At 43.6% G+C, this 16,933-nt stretch overlaps 1 protein-coding gene across 2 annotated transcripts in view; it reads right to left on the reverse strand.

Annotated features, from left to right (window-relative positions):
- DPY19L1 (dpy-19 like C-mannosyltransferase 1) overlaps positions 1-16,933 on the reverse strand; it is a 210,427-nt gene that overhangs the window by 87,650 nt on the left and 105,844 nt on the right. For both annotated transcript variants that reach the window (XM_075315108.1, XM_075315107.1), the window contains 2 exons: positions 7,928-8,027; positions 3,235-3,312 (listed from right to left, as the gene is read on the reverse strand). In XM_075315108.1, coding sequence (XP_075171223.1) covers positions 3,235-3,312; positions 7,928-8,027 — 178 coding nt within the window. The remainder of the gene's footprint in view (positions 1-3,234; positions 3,313-7,927; positions 8,028-16,933) is intronic.

Consider the following 16,933-nt stretch of genomic DNA (forward strand, 5'->3'; position numbering starts at 1 on the left):
GCTACTGTGTAATTCAAATATCATTAATTACAAGGTGATACAATAAGAATCATTAAAAAAATGTTTATTAGACTAGAAGCATGACACTTTCTAATAAAAAAAAGTTATACACAAAAAGGGGAAAATGTAAAAAAAATGCTGGTTTTGATATGACAGTTGTGGGCAAAAAGCCAGGTGGAAGAAAATATGCCAAAAGAGGAGAATGGGTCGGCAGAAAAACAAAAAATCAACTTTTGTGCTAAACTTTTCTGACTCTAAAGACTAGAAAACCTTTAGACAATGACAAACATTCCCCCAACGTCTTTTTATGGCCGTCTTGTACACTTTCACGACCTGGAGTGAGATGCGGCAAAATTTATTTGGAGGCCATCAGGGGGAAAACACAAAATCAGCAACAGCACAAACATTTTTGGACTCTTAAGGCTGTGCGCGCACGTGTGCGCTCTGCACCGCACACAAAAGGTCCGCTTCAGAGCGCAGCTGAAAAGCTCCGTTCTGAAGCTCATGGTGCCGGCAGAGAACGTGCGCTCTGCATGCTGCCTCTCCCTATAGATAGCATGCAAAGCGCACGAAAGAAGTGACATGTCACTTCTTAGAACGCACGCTTCGGGCAGCAGCCGAGTCGCTGCGTCCTAATACGCCACGTGCGCACGTCTCATGCACAATCTTCATAGATTGTGCTGGGGACGCATACAGTTAAGCTGCGGTGCAGATCGCAGCGTAACAGCATGCAAATACGCAACGTGCGCACATAGCCTTATGCCTTAAATCTAGCAAACAGTTAAGGATAAACTCTCCCCCAAGGTTGCTCAATGATTACATGAAAAACATGAGTCATCACATGGTGGGATGGAATTCACTTCTGGTCAATTATTAGTGATGACATCCTTTATAACTCACTGCCCAGATCAACAATTCAGCTCATACAGTTTACATCTCTTAGCAACTGTGAGGTTAATGTTTCATGGACATCTTCTGCACGTCCCTCTTTACAGATCTATATAATCCACATGAAACATTTACAGATACAAAGACTCATAATACAAACTGAATCCAAGAAAAATGATGCTTGAAGCAGACAAATCAGGTAGCAGCTAAGTTGAGTCGATATGTTAAACTATAGCAAAAAATAGTCAATAAGTATTACTGAAAAGAAATGGTAACATCAATTTGAGCCTAGATTACATTTGGATGTGGCGCTGACGGCATCGAGACTGTTTTCTTTTTGCTATTAGCAGTGAACAGTCCATTTGTTATGAATTGATTTTGGCAGTTTATATTAGAAAGCGACATGATCAGTGAGTGATTCTGAAATGTTATTAGTATAGAAAGTTGTAAAGTCGTTTGAAGATTTAGGGTTTGTGCACACAACAGATTTTCAAGCTGATTCCACCTATAACCCGCCTGAAATAGTGCCGCAAAACTGCTGGGGAAAAAATTAACATACTGCATAGCAACGTAAAAATGGCATGTTACGATTTAACCACTTCAGAAGGGAAATCATGGAGCGTATAATAATGCAACTCACTTGGCTGCACGTTGGAAGTAGAGACAGGAACAGTTTCCATTTAAATATCGGCTGGTTTATTCAGTCTTCATAAACCACTTCAAAAGGATGAACATAAACAGCCTTTTCTGGGTATAAAGCAATGAACAGGAACACAAATAACAAGTTTATAGGGTCCTGCGGGTTTGTTGTTGCACTGGATAGACCAATCTTGTTATGACACACATCGGACCAGCAATAGCGCACTCACAGATGTACTTGGCGCAAGCCACCACTGCTAGGTAAGTCTTTGAAGACCGAGATATTGTTCACCCACTCCCTAAAGGGAGGGGGGCTTTGACAGAGCCCTTCATAGACTGCTGTCACAGGATTAGCTGGTGTTTGGTGATGCAGACAATGTCCGGTAACAGGAATAAACTAAAACTAGCGGCGCAGTATTTAATAAGAAAAATAAAGGGAAAGTCAGGGAACTATAGCAAGGGTATAGCAATACTAATGATTAAGCTCAGGTGATGCATCCCTTCCAGTCATGTCCATGGAGCCACTCGATGCTCACCTATACAGCAGGGTGCACACAGTTCCACCATTGGCTTTCACCAGGTAAGGCAGCATCCTTCGTTGCCATGCAACCGAAAGACAAAGTGCCTCAAGTCTCCCAGCCTGTGCAACACATAATTTGCTCCCCTCTACCACAGGTCCTTAAATATCCTGTTTGTTATGATCACATGATGGCAAAGAGGCCAATGGGATCTGAGCGTTCGGCGCATGTGCACTGTATTGTGCGCATCAACCACATCAAGGTAGTCTGCGCATGATTAGAAGCAAGGATGAGTATGAGCGTAACTGGGCATGTGCAGACCCCATAAAAAGGCGGAGGGCCGTGCGGTGGCACAATGCGTCACAGTGCACAAGTTGGGTCCAAACCAGGGAAATAAATCATTACGTGAAGAGGAAAATTATAAAGCGTGCAATACTATAGCTACAGTGCTAGTACATACAAAAACAAAGAAAACTATTTTTGTTATACATAAATATAAATTTACAATAATAAAATCACAATTGTATTTAAAAGTGTAATACAGAGAATTGAATGGGAATAATATAATATTAAAATCAGTGATAAGAGCACCATAAATGCAAAGTCTGATGTCCCCTCCTGCAAGTTCCTGAAAAGAGGAAGATTGATCTTCGGCTCTTCCAGTGATGACAGGCTTCTTCTTTGCATTGGGACATATGCAGTGTGCCTGTGAGGCCAGGAAGCGTACACCCGGCTTCAGAGGCACAATGACACCGGCTGTTGTAAATCATGTTATCACGCCCACAGAGTTATGATAACATGAAGAGTGGGACAGCTAGTCTGGGGAAACATACGCCCATTCGACTAGTCAACAGGTTAATTAGCAAATTAAAAATGGACTTTAAAAATACTTTTTTTTTTGTTAAAAGAAGATCTGTTTGTGTGTCAAACACTATAAATGGCTTCTTAGGCAGGAAATTTTACAAGAATAGACAAATGCTGGTGGTGTACGGGGAAAAGGGGAACTGTCGGATTCCCTTTAAATAAATGCCGTCATGAGTCTGCTCTGAATAATGTATGTGCATCTCCACGGTACATTTACACAGCACATCATGAAACGCTATTTATTATTGAATTTCCTTCAGTGTAAAAAAAAACAAAAAACTATCTGCAAATGGAAATTACCAAAAAATATTGCGACAAAACTTACCATATGCGTATACAATATGTTTAAAAATTTCTCTGAGTCAAGGTAACCAAACAGGTATATAGCAAAAAGTGAGGCTATCTGAAAAAAAGAACAAAAACAAAAGAGATTGCTCAGTACCATAAAATACAAAACACTAATAACATAAAAGCAAGATTATTTCTTGTTAGTAATCTTTTTCCTATCAGCCAGAAAAAGTAATTACAGTTTAGACGATTAATTCCTAATTACTACAGCGCTTCCCATTGTTTTGTGAACCAAGGTGCCATTATGATACAGCACTCATACAGAGCTCGGTGTGATTAGACAGACATATCTAAGCATTATAAATGTGATAAACATCTCTGCCATGAAGTTAAAGAAGATACTTCTTTTATAACTGGCTTAAGTATATTGCATTTAGATTTCTAATGCTAGCGTTGAGTATAAGCTGGATACATCTATATGTTGTGGTCCAGAGCTACACCATATAAAGAGGACCTACTATCAGGTCAAATGTTGCCACTTTCTGTTCTGATTTTATTTCAACTGCTCCCTTGAATATTCCATTTCTTATATATTTCCAGATATCTGGGCCTTTGTAAGACCCTAAAATTTAATACAAATACAGAGGGGTTGGACAATTATTTGAAGCAGCCTACAGACAACCCCCCTTCCGAATCCTGTGAGCCCTGTTCCCTTAAGGCCCTGTCACACTCAGAGATAAATCTGCGGCAGATCTGTGGTTGCAGTGAAATTGTGGACAATCAGTGCCAGGTTTTTGGCTGTGTACAAATGGAACAATATGTCCATGATTTCACTGCAACCACAGATCTGCCAAAGATTTATCTCTGTGTGTGACGGGGCCTATAGTTAAGACCATACACATTAGCACTAAAAACCAAAAGGCCCATATCTCTGGAACCGCATAGTAGATTAAAAAATAATAACCCCCCCCCCGTAATACTTAGGGGGGCAGTGGGTATAAAATAGATCCAGAAATACTTGGACAGTGGCACAAGTTTTGGCATTTTAGCGGTTTACTCAAACATTGTCAACATAGAGTTATATAAACAATATGGGCATAAAGTGGCGACTTTCAGCTTTAATTTGAGAGTATGCACATCCTAATTCGAGCAAGGTTTAGGAATGTTGGCTCTTTAATATGTAACTTCCTCTTTTTCAAAGGCAAAAAAAATAATAATTGGACAATTATCTCTAAAGCTCTTTAATGGGCTGCATGGGCTATTCCCTCATAAATCCATCATCAAATAACCAGATAAAATTTCTGGAGCTGATTCCAGGTATGGATTTGCATTTGGAAGCTGTTGCTTGTGAATCCACAACAAACGGTCTAAGGAGCTTTCAATGGAAGAAAAACTGATCATTAAAATAAAATAAAAAAAAAAGAAAATCCATCAGAGAGATAGAAAAATATTAGGCGAGGGAGTGGCCAAATCAGCATTTTCGTATATTCTGCAAAAACAAAGCGCGCACTGGAGAGTTTAAGAACTGAAAAAGGCCATGAAATCCATGGAAAAGAACAACAGTGGATGATCATAGAATCATTTTCAATAGGAAGAAAAAACCTTTTACGACATCAACCCAAATGAAGAACACTCTACAGGAAGTAGGTATTTCAGTATCTAAGCCTACCATCAAGAAAAGACTTTGTGAGCACAAATAAAGGGTTCACCACAAGGTCCAAACCATTAATTAGCCTTAAAAACACTACAGGGCAGAAATGGCAGCAGTGAGTGCCTTCAGCAGGCCCCGAGCTGCCATGATAAGGTATCGGCCTTCAATAATCGTATCTTGAGGGCAAATGGGAGCTGAAAAAAAACACACATTGGTGATAGTGCTGGTTAAATGCCCATCAGAGATTGAATGTGGCATTTAACAAGGGATCCAACCAGCAGGATTTTCACATATAAACTAAAGGCAGTGCCATACTGGTGCTAGGATGGTGAATCAATCATACCTTCAGATTAGAGATTGGATGTTTGATTGCAGTAGAAAAACGTTATCAAATGGTCCAGAAATTAGTGCATTGGTTGAATGGCGCGTGCATTAGGGTAGGACTTTGTGAGTCAAGTCTTCAGTAATGCTTCCTCACCTGGCTGCCTGCCTCACCTCTGTTTAAACTTCTCCCCTCAGCTTCCGTAATTAACACTATGGCCGATAAGCGCGCAGTATTATTTTCAAGTTTTTCTCCAACTCTTTGATAAAATGGAACCAGAATCAGTGCATGCACATACAGTGATCTCTGGCGCCATTTTACAAAGGACACTGTGGAGATGACTGAATGGCTGCGGTGTATGCACTGATGGAAAAAAAAATTCAATCTGTTCATGTGCTGCCGCTCACATTTGTCTTTACAGTGTCTTCAATAAAATGGCGCTGGAGACCATGGTGCATGCCGATTCCGGCAAAACTTGAATATAATACTGCGCATGCGCCGTCCATACAATTAAATGTGATGTCAGAAATTTAAATAGAGGGGAGGCAGGCAGCCAGGGAACAAACCATTACTGAATACCTCACCCACATAGTCCCATCCCGATGCACAAGCCACTCAACCAATGCACTCATTTCTGGACCTTTGATAATGTTTTTATTTCTGCAATATACATCCAATCTCTAAACTGAAGATATGATTATATTCAGTACCCTAGCGCCAGTATGGCACTGCTTTTACTTTATATGTGCAAATCCTGATGGTTGGCTCCTTGTAAATTAAGATAGCTTGGCCACTGCTGCAAGAACTATAAACAACTACCTATCCTTCATGAGCGTGTCAAGTGATTGGCTCCAAATTTATTCTGAACTCTCTGCTTATCCTTCTTGACCTCTCTGCCGCCTTCAACACGGTTGACCACCATCTCCTTCTCTATGCTCCATTCTATCGGCCTAAAGGACACTGTGCTTTCCTGGTTCTCTTCCTATCTTCCTGTCCGCTCATTCAGTGTATCATTTGTTGGCATCACATCTTCTCCTCTTCCTCTCACAGTTGGGGTCCCTCAAGGTTCAGTCCTTGGCACGCTTCTTTTTTCCCTCTGCACTGCCCCAATTAGAATGACCATCATCAGATTTGGCTTTTAGTACCATCTTTATGGTGAGGACACACAGCTATATACCTCATCCCCTGAGCTCACCCCCGCTGTACTACAGAACACAAGTGACTGCCTGACTGCAGTTTGCAACATCATGTCTGCTCTCTGAAACTTAACCTTTCCAAAACTGAACTTCTTCTTTTCCCTCCGTCTTCCAACCTTCCTAAACCTGACATCTCCCCCTCTGTGTGTGGCACAAAGATAAGTCCTAGGCAGCAGGCTCGCTGTCTGGGTGTTCTACTTGACACTGATCTCTCCTTTACCTCCTATATACAATCTCTTGCCCGCTCCTGTCGCTTGCACCTCAAGAACATCTCTAGAATCCGCCCCTTTCTCACAATGGAAATGACAAAAAACCCTCACCGTGGCCCTGATCCACTCCCGCCTTGACTACTGTAACTCTCTATTAATTGGTCTCCCCCTAACTAGACTCTCTCCTCTACAATCCATCCTTAATGCAGCAGCCAGGGTCACCTATCTGGCTAACCGCTACTCAGATGCTCTGTGCCAGTCATTGCACTGGCTGCCCATATATCACAGGATCCAATTCAAACTGCTTGTTCTCACCCACAAAGCTCTCCACAGTGCGGCACCCCCCTACATCTCCGCCCTCGTCTCTGTCCATCACCCCACACGTTTTCTACGCTCTGCAAATGACTTTCGACTAACATCCACACTAATTCGAACCTCCCACTCCCGGATCCAAGACTTCTTCCGAGCTGCACCAATCCTCTGGAACGCTCTACCCCAAAAAGTTAGGACAAATCCCAACTTACTCAGCTTCAGACGCACCCTAAAAACGCATCTTTTTAGGGTGGCCTATCACACTCCCTAGGTGAACTAAATTTAAATAGTACCTCTACAACTTCTCAAAACAAAAGACCACGTCAAATTCCATGACACCCAAATGCATCTCAAGGGTCTGGCCAACTGGTCCAGGAAGCCATTATCTATCCCCCATTTCCTTGAGATGGCTGGATTGTCATTGTAAATAAGCACTTGTACCTTGTCCCCGCCCCATCTAATTGTAGATTGTAAGCGCTCATGAGCAAGGTTGAATTTTTCCCCTCTAAATATTGTATTTTCTATAGCTGTTACTTGTTTGTATATGATCCTCCTGAATTGTAAAGCGCTGCGGAATAAGTTGGTGCTATAGAAATAAAGATTATTAATTTTATTATTGACCCAGGAGGAAAGCCTTGAACATGTAGCCAATGTCTTTAGAAACTATATGTAATGAAAAGAAGAGACAATTTGAAGGGGACATGAAGGATTTGTACAGGCCGACATCCACAGAAGATCTGTGGTTAGTTCTCCAAGATGTTTGGAACAACCTCAATGCTTAGTTCTCACAAAAACTGTGTAAAAGTGAAGCTAGAAGAACTGATGCTTTAATGTTATTTTTATGGCAAAAGAGGATCACAGAAAAGTTGCATGTAATTTACATTTCTGTTTTGTTTATTCACTTTGCATTTGCAGCATTCTTCCCATCCCTGCATAAAATGTACGCACAGTACTGTACATTTTATGTGTATAGACATATGAACATACACACAATATATTATCAAAAATACTACTACAAAATAGGACTTTTAAAAGCTTACCTGTGTTAATAGTACAAACTGGGCAAATTGCCAAGGAAGCATGAAAAAGAAATTAGCAACACAAAGAGCAAATAGGCTTCTTCTACCAATAATTGGTGTCCTTAAAATGAAAAACAAATAGTAAGAAGTCAGAATTTAGAAGTTTTTTTTTTGGTTTTTTTTTTTTAAACAAAAACACAATATCAGGTTAATTATATGCTGTGTACTTGAATGAAAAGAGGAAATTACTCCATAAATCTTTAATTAGTGAGTATACAATTTCCGAGAAATTCATGAAAAGATACAAAGCGCTGAACACCCTAAAGTGCTGTTCACTTAATTATACCTATCTCGTATTTCGGCAATTGCAAACCATAATACGATACATAAAACGGATGATGGAATGCTTAAATGATTTACTAGTAAATAACAGAATTATTCCTTTCAGTCTTCTAGAACGATGACCTGTAATTTTCATTAGTTATAAAGTAATACAGGCAACATTATTACTAATGTAGTCAATTAATTACTGAAATACTAGCATTAAAATAATGGTACTTGAGCGCTCATGTAGACTTCAGTTTTTGATGGCCCTGGAATTATATCTATTATACCTAATTACTGGACTAGCCACAGGACATTTCATCAAAATCAATGACAAATAAAGTAGGAGGTCACCACCTCTGGAACTTGCACCTACAACACTGGCAAAAATTAGAGACCACTGCAAATTGTCAATATTTCAGATTTTTCTCTTTATAGGTATATTTGAGTATAATGTGAATTGTTCTTCGATTCTATAAACTACTGACAACATGTCTCCGAATTTCCAAGCAAAAAAAATTTGTATTTATTATCTGAAAATGAGAAATGGTCAAAATAACAAACCATGCATTACTTTCACACCTCAAATAATGCAAAGAAAACAAGTTAATAATCATTGAGAAACAATACTTATAATGTTTTATCTCAGGAAGAGTTAAGAAATCAATATTTTGTGGAATAAGCATGATTTTTAATCACAGCTTTCTTTCACGCGTCTTGGCATGCTTTCCACCAGTCTTTCACTCTGCTTTTGGGTGACCTTATGCCACTCCTGGTGCAAAAATGTAAGCAGTTCTTTGTTTGATGGCTTGTGACTATCCATCTATCTCTTGATTACGTTCCAGATGTTTTCAATGGGGTTCAGGTCTGGAGATTGGGCTGCCCATGACAGGGTATTGATGTGGTGGTCCTTCATCCACACATTGAGATAGCTGTGTGGCATGGCACGTTGTCCTGCTGGAAAAAACAGTCCTCAGAGTTGGGGAACATTGCCTGAGCAGAAAGACGCAACTGTTTTTCCATGGTAACCTTGTATGCGACTTGATTCATACGTCCTTCACAAAGTTTAATCTGCCCAATTCTAGAGTAAGGTAATCTTCTCTGATGAGTCTAATTTTCAGCTTTGCCCAACACCTGGTCATCTAATGGTTAGACGGAGACCTGGAGAGGCGTACAAGCCACAGTGTCTTGCACCCACTGTTAAATTTCGTGGAGGATCGGTGATGATCTGGGGATGCGTCAGAAAGGCTGGAATTGCGAGATTAAACTGTGCGACGAATGTATGAATTAAGACGCTTACAACAAGCTTTATATGAAGAATAGTGCCCCCAGTCAATCTGGGGAGTCACATTTATTTATTTAATGGCAACCATGGTGTAGAATAAAATATGTCATCATTTTACAGTCAGATGTGGAGTTATCAATTTTGTATGTGTTTATATTTTTCCATAATAATGCATTTTTAGAGGCTATGTGGAATACTTTTTTTTTTTTTTTTTATTTGTTTTTTTAAGCGGATCTATCATCAGATTTTAAAATACAAACTGCATACCTAAGTCTCAGACTTGATGAAACTGTTGTATTTATTTAGAAAATTCATGTTAGAATAGCTGTATAATTCGGATATTAAAGGGAATCTGTCAGCAGGATTTTATCCCCCAATCTGTGTGTATGTCGCTCTTTCAAGGCCAAGTCCAGTAATACCTTTACAGGGCCAGTCCCTTCCTCATTTCTGAAAAATCAGCCTTTCAATAAATAAGCTAACAAGACTGAAGTGCTTTAGGAAAGTTGAAGCTTTTCCCAAGTCTTCCACCTCAATTCCTCCCGTGCACCTCATCCTGCTTGTCTGGTGACTCTTTTGCTTGAAGTCACACAGCACAGAGGTTAGAACTGTCATGATTGGAGTACACCTTGTCGCAGAGGGATGGCTTTTGTGCTTCCTTTATAAAATATAGTGTTACTAAGTATCCTGTGTTATTTTTTTGTACTACTAGCAAAATAACAGCAGCTTCACTCTCAGAAAATTGTATGTTAAATTGTTGGCTATGCTTAAGGTTACATTTTCAGTTATGAAAACTGCCTCACAGTCAGAATCTTCTAGATGTCCATAACAACCAATCAGAACTCAGCTTTCACTTTACCTAAGCGGCTTCAATGCGGAAACACCGGAAAGCTGCACTCTAGTTGCTATAAGCAACCAGAATGATCTTGCGGTCAGGGAATTTTCATAAATGAAGCCCCAGTCACTTCCGCAGTAGCTATAGGCAACCAGAATAATCTTACAATGAAGCAATTGTCATAAATGAGGCCACATTTATTTTTGAACGGTTTGTTGACAGTCGTTATATATATGCACACACACACACGCGCGCGCGCACACACACACGCGCGCGCACGCACGCACGCACACACACACACACACACACACACACACACACACACGTTCTGGAAGTGTGTTCTTAAGCCAAGTTACTCTTATATCAAAGCAAATTTTTCCATAGGAAATAATTAAAACACAGACAATTCGTTCCACAACCTAAAAATATTTACTGTAGTTATACAAACGTATTACAGTAATACAAAATGTACTGTATTCATAAAAAATTATCACAGTACACCAATACCCAATACTGTGCAGTAAAAAGCATATAAAGCAAATTAAACTGCACTTTAGCTTAAAATAAAATTGTTGGTGTGCGGGAGGTACAGTATAAGCAATGTGCTGCACTGGTTAGCCGAAAGAAAGTACAATACTATATCCACAAATGCAAATTGATAGACATGCTATATAGTATATACTGTACTGTACAATGGTATACTGTATACAGTACATATGTACAGAAAGGTACCTCCAGAGCGAGTCAGAACGGACAGAACCAGTGGGAATTTGCTCCTCTTGCAAAACATTGCTCTTAAACCAAGTTACACATTTTTAAAATGCTTTGCTTGTCTTGCAAAACTCTCTCAAACCAAGTTACTCTTAAACCATGGATCACTGTAATATATATATATATATATATATATATATATATATATATATATATATATATATATATATATATATATATACACAGTGCCTACAAGTAGTATTCAACCCCCTGCAGATTTAGCAGGTTTGATAAGATGCAAATAAGTTAGAGCCTGCAAACTTCAAACAAGAGCAGGATTTATTAACAGATGCATAAATCTTACAAACCAACAAGTTATGTTGCTCAGTTAAATTTTAATAAATTTTCAACATAAAAGTGTGGGTCAATTATTATTCAACCCCTAGGTTTAATATTTTGTGGAATAACCCTTGTTTGCAATTACAGCTAAAAATCGTCTTTTATAAGACCTGATCAGGCAGGCACAGGTCTCTGGAGTTATCTTGGCCCACTCCTCCATGCAGATCTTCTCCAAGTTATCTAGGTTTTTTGGGTGTCTCATGTGGACTTTAATCTTGAGCTCCTTCCACAAGTTTTCAATTGGGTTAAGGTCAGGAGACTGACTAGGCCACTGCAACACCTTGATTTTTTCCCTCTTGAACCAGGCCTTGGTTTTCTTGGCTGTGTGCTTTGGGTTGTTTTGTTGGAAGATGAAATTATGACCCATCTTAAGATCCTTGATGGAGGAGCGGAGGTTCTTGGCCAAAATCTCCAGGTAGGCCGTGCTATCCATCTTCCCATGGATGCGGACCAGATGGCCAGGCCCCTTGGCTGAGAAACAGCCCCACAACATGATGCTGCCACCACCATGCTTGACTGTAGGGATGGTATTCTTGGGGTCGTATGCAGTGCCATCCAGTCTCCAAACGTCACGTGTGTGGTTGGCACCAAAGATCTCGATTTTGGTCTCATCAGACCAGAGAACCTTGAACCAGTCTGTCTCAGAGTCCTCCAAGTGATCATGAGCAAACTGTAGACGAGCCTTGACATGACGCTTTGAAAGTAAAGGTACCTTACGGGCTCGTCTGGAACGGAGACCATTGCGGTGGAGTACATTACTTATGGTATTGACTGAAACCAATGTCCCCCACTGCCATGAGATCTTCCCGGAGCTCCTTCCTTGTTGTCCTTGGGTTAGCCTTGACTCTTCGGACAAGCCTGGCCTCGGCACGGGTGGAAACTTTCAAAGGCTGTCCAGGCCGTGGAAGGCTAACAGTAGTTCCATAAGCCTTCCACTTCCGGATGATGCTCCTAACAGTGGAGACAGGTAGGCCCAACTCCTTGGAAAGGGTTTTGTACCCCTTGCCAGCCTTGTGACCCTCCACGATCTTGTCTCTGATGGCCTTGGAATGCTCCTTTGTCTTTCCCATGTTGACCAAGTATGAGTGCTGTTCACAAGTTTGGGGAGGGTCTTAATTAGTCATAAAAGACTGGAAAAAGAGATAATTAATCCAAACATGTGAAGCTCATTATTCTTTGTGCCTGAAATACTTCTTCATACTTTAGGGGAACCAAACAGAATTCTTGTGGTTTGAGGGGTTGAATAATAAATGACCCTCTGAATAAACTTTTCACAATTTAAAAAAAAAAATAAAAAAAGAAATAACATTCTTTTTTGCTGCAGTGCATTTCATACTTCCAGGCTGATCTACAGTCCAAATGTCACAATGTCAAGTTAATTCCGAATGTGTAAATCTGCAGGGGGTTGAATACTACATGCAGGCACTGTATATAGATATACACATATATATATATATATATATATACATATATATATATATATATATTGTGAGGTAGCACGGTCGGCTGCGCAGCAGAAGACACGGGATCCAGGCATTAAGGTTCACAGCACACGGTTTTAATGTCCAAACAAAAAGTCCATAACAAAATACATGTGCCTCTCCAGCAGAAAACTCAGGGAGTTCTGTTCACTCCCTCACACCCGGCACACCTGCCCTTGTTCCTGATTCTATTTAACCCTTCCTTCAGCCTGTAGGGAAACAGCATTAACCCTATAGTGGATTTACTTTCTATCATGGAGTGAGCACAACCGGGGCGAGACATACCGGCCGTCATAGATAACCCCGGTCACAGTCTCACATACCCCCCCCCTCAGTTCAAGCGTGCGGGGTTGAACTCCAGCCATCAAACACGGGCCGCGGGACAAGGCATCGGCGTTGCCCTGCAACCCACCGGCCCGGTGTTCAACCGTAAACCGGAAGTTCTGCAGAGAAAGGAACCACCGGGTAACCCGGGCATTCCGTTCCTTGGCGGACCTCATCCAGACCAGTGGAGAGTGATCCGTCACCAAGCGAAACTGCCGTCCCAGCAGGTAATAGCGTAGGGACTCCAAGGCCCACTTGATCGCCAGGCACTCCTTCTCCACTACGCTATAATTCCGCTCGGGAGGGGTGAGCTTCCTACTCAAGAAGGTGACGGGGTGTTCCTCCCCCTGAACCACCTGAGACAGCACTGCCCCCAGGCCGACCTCCGAGGCGTCAGTCTGTACTATGAACTCCTTCCGGAAATCAGGGTTGACCAGAACGGGCTGTCCGCACAGGACCTCCTTCAGGGCCCGGAAGGAGTCCTCGGCCTGCGGAGTCCAGCGCACCATGACGGACTTCTTGCCTTTGAGAAGGTTCGTCAAGGGGGCTGATAGTCCCGCAAAATCCTTTACAAACCTCCTGTAGTACCCCACGATACCCAGGAAGGCCCTAACCTGCTTCGTGGTCAGGGGTCTAGGCCACTTCTGGATCGCCTCAACCTTGTTAATTTGGGGCTTAATCACTCCTTGGCCTATCACGTAGCCCAAGTAGCGGGCTTCCGTGAGTCCCAATGCACATTTCTTGGGATTGGCTGTCAATCCGGCTGTTCGAAGCGCGTCCACCACCGCTTGTACCTGTTCCAAGTGAGTCTGCCAATCGGAGCTGTAAATAATGATGTCATCCAGGTACGCTGATGCATACGCCTGGTGGGGTTCCAGCACTAAGTCCATCAACCTCTGGAACGTGGCCGGAGCGCCATGTAACCCAAAAGGCAAGACAACATAGTGGAAGAGACCCTCCGGCGTAACAAAAGCGGTTTTCTCCTTGGCGGACTCCGTTAGTGGCACCTGCCAGTACCCCTTGGTCAGGTCGAGCGTGGTAAAATATCGCGCCTGTCCCAGCCTATCAATCAGCTCATCCACCCGGGGCATGGGGTAGAGATCGAACTTGGATATTTCGTTCAATCTCCTAAAGTCATTGCAGAACCTTAAGGAGCCATCGGGTTTTGGTATTAGGACAATCGGACTAGCCCATTCACTCCGGGATTTTTCGATGACCCCCAGGCGTAACATTGTCTTTACTTCCTCCGATATGGCTTGTCGTCGAGCCTCCGGTACCCGGTATGACTTCAGGTGTACCTTCAGGTGGGGCTCGGTGACAATATCATGTCGTATCAGACTGGTCCTACCGGGCAGCTCGGAGAAGACATCGGGGTTCTGCTGAACCAACCGTCTGGCCTCTCGCCTCTGTTGCTTGGTGAGGGCTTCTCCAATCCTTACTTCCGGTTCGTCCTCTCCGGAGGTCGCTGGAGCCGGATGTGAACGACCCGAAGAGGAGGGAGGTGGGAAAAAAACAGCCATCAGGCTTTCCCGTTCCTGCCAAGGTTTTAATAGGTTGACATGGTATATTTGTTCAGGTTTCCGCCTACCGGGCTGCAATACTTTATAGTTAACCACCCCGACTCTTTCCTTTATCTCGTAGGGGCCTTGCCACTGAGCCAGGAATTTACTCTCCGCCGTGGGGATTAATACCAACACCCGATCCCCGGGTTTAAAGGTCCGCACGGTGGCTTGTCTATTGCAGCGGCCGCTTTGCGCGGCCTGAGCCTCCTGTAAATGCTCCTTCACAATTGGCATGACCGCGCTTATGCGGTTCTGCATACCTAAAATGTGTTCGATCACACTTTTATGGGGGGTGGGCTCTTGTTCCCATGTTTCCTTTGCCAGGTCCAACAATCCCCGGGGATGTCGCCCGTATAACAATTCAAAAGGCGAAAACCCCGTGGATGCCTGTGGCACCTCTCGTATGGCAAACATCAAATAGGGAAGCATCATATCCCAGTCTTTCCCGTCTTTTGAGATCACCCTTCTTAGCATGGTTTTCAGGGTTTTATTGAAACGCTCGACTAAACCGTCCATTTGAGGATGATACACAGACGTACGCAACTGCTTGATCTGGAGTAGCCGGCATAGCTCTTTGGTCACTTTAGACATGAATAGGGTCCCCTGATCCGTAAGGATCTCCTTGGGCAACCCCACCCGGCAGAACACAGCAAACAACTCCCGAGCTATAAGCTTTGCTGCAGTATGTCTGAGAGGTATCGCCTCGGGATACCGGGTGGCATAGTCAACGATCACTAGGATGTGTTGGTGCCCTCGAGCGGACTTTACGAGGGGCCCCACCAGATCCATCCCTATCCGTTCAAAAGGGACTTCTATAATGGGTAACGGTACCAATGGACTGCGAAAATGGGTCAGGGGTGCGGTAAGCTGACACTCCGGGCAGGTTTCGCAGAACCGTTTTACCTCCCCAAAGACCCCGGGCCAATAGAACCTTTGCAATATTCGCTCCTGCGTTTTCTTGACCCCTAGGTGGCCACTCATCAGGTGTTTATGAGCCAAGTCGAGGACCCGCCGGCGATGCGGCTGGGGCACCACCAACTGTTCTACCCCCACGCCCCGTATTTCATCTACCCGGTAGAGTAAATCCTGCTTAAGAGCGAAATGGGGGTACCTTACCTGGGCACCGGGCAGCTGTGCCACCCCGTCAACTACTGTCACCCGACTCCGGGCATGTATTAACGTAGGGTCCTGGAGATGGGCTGTCCCAAACGTATCCGGGGACGCCTCCAACTCCGGGATGGGCTCGACCGTCTCAGCCTCTCCTGCCAATACCTCTAGGGGCGACCTATCGGGTTCACACTCTGTCCCTATCATGGTGACCCCTACGGCAGGTGTCCCAGATTCAGGATTGTAGGGCTCAGGTCCCGGACCGACCAATATCTGAGGGGACTTAGGGGGTCCCCTCCATAAAGTCCAAAAATAGGGCAGATCCCTTCCTAGGATCACGTCATAAGGAAGAGTGTTAAGAAGTCCCACCTCATGTTGCACCTGACCGCAAGGTGCTGTGATGGTGACAATCCCCGTGGGATAGTCGCGGCGGTCCCCATGTATGCAAACCACCCCCACGGTGCGTCCTGTGGCCTTTACTTTAGCCCTCAAGGTGGATCGCACAAGGGTCACTAAGCTTCCGGAATCCAACAATCCTGTAACCGGACATCCATTCACCTGTATTTGGCACAAGTGGGGCTCCGTCTCTGGGGAGACCAGGTCAGCGGTACACACCACCTGAGCATACATTGAACCCCGCCGGGTAACCCCACAATCCATGGGCTCCGTGGTGAGTGGACACTGGGCTTCCATATGTCCCACCCGCTGGCACCGCCAACATCTAATGGGGACGGAAACCCCCTTGACGGGTTGTCGTTTAGGGTACAGAACCTTTCGGACCTCAGGAATGGCGGCCGCGGCCTCAGACGGGACGGTAGGGGACTCCTGCACCGTTGTCAGCGGTGGGTCCTTGGCCCTAGGCTTGGAGGGGCCGGACCGACGGGCGGTACGCAAAGTCTCAGTGTCCCGTATCAAGTCCTGCGTAGCCACATGCCGCTCTACCAGGGACACTAATTGGTCCAGTGTACTCGGGTCGCCCTGTCCTACCCACCGTTGAACGGT

The sequence above is a fragment of the Anomaloglossus baeobatrachus genome, chromosome 6, assembly GCF_048569485.1.
Source record: "Anomaloglossus baeobatrachus isolate aAnoBae1 chromosome 6, aAnoBae1.hap1, whole genome shotgun sequence".
NCBI classification, from domain to species: domain Eukaryota; kingdom Metazoa; phylum Chordata; class Amphibia; order Anura; family Aromobatidae; genus Anomaloglossus; species Anomaloglossus baeobatrachus.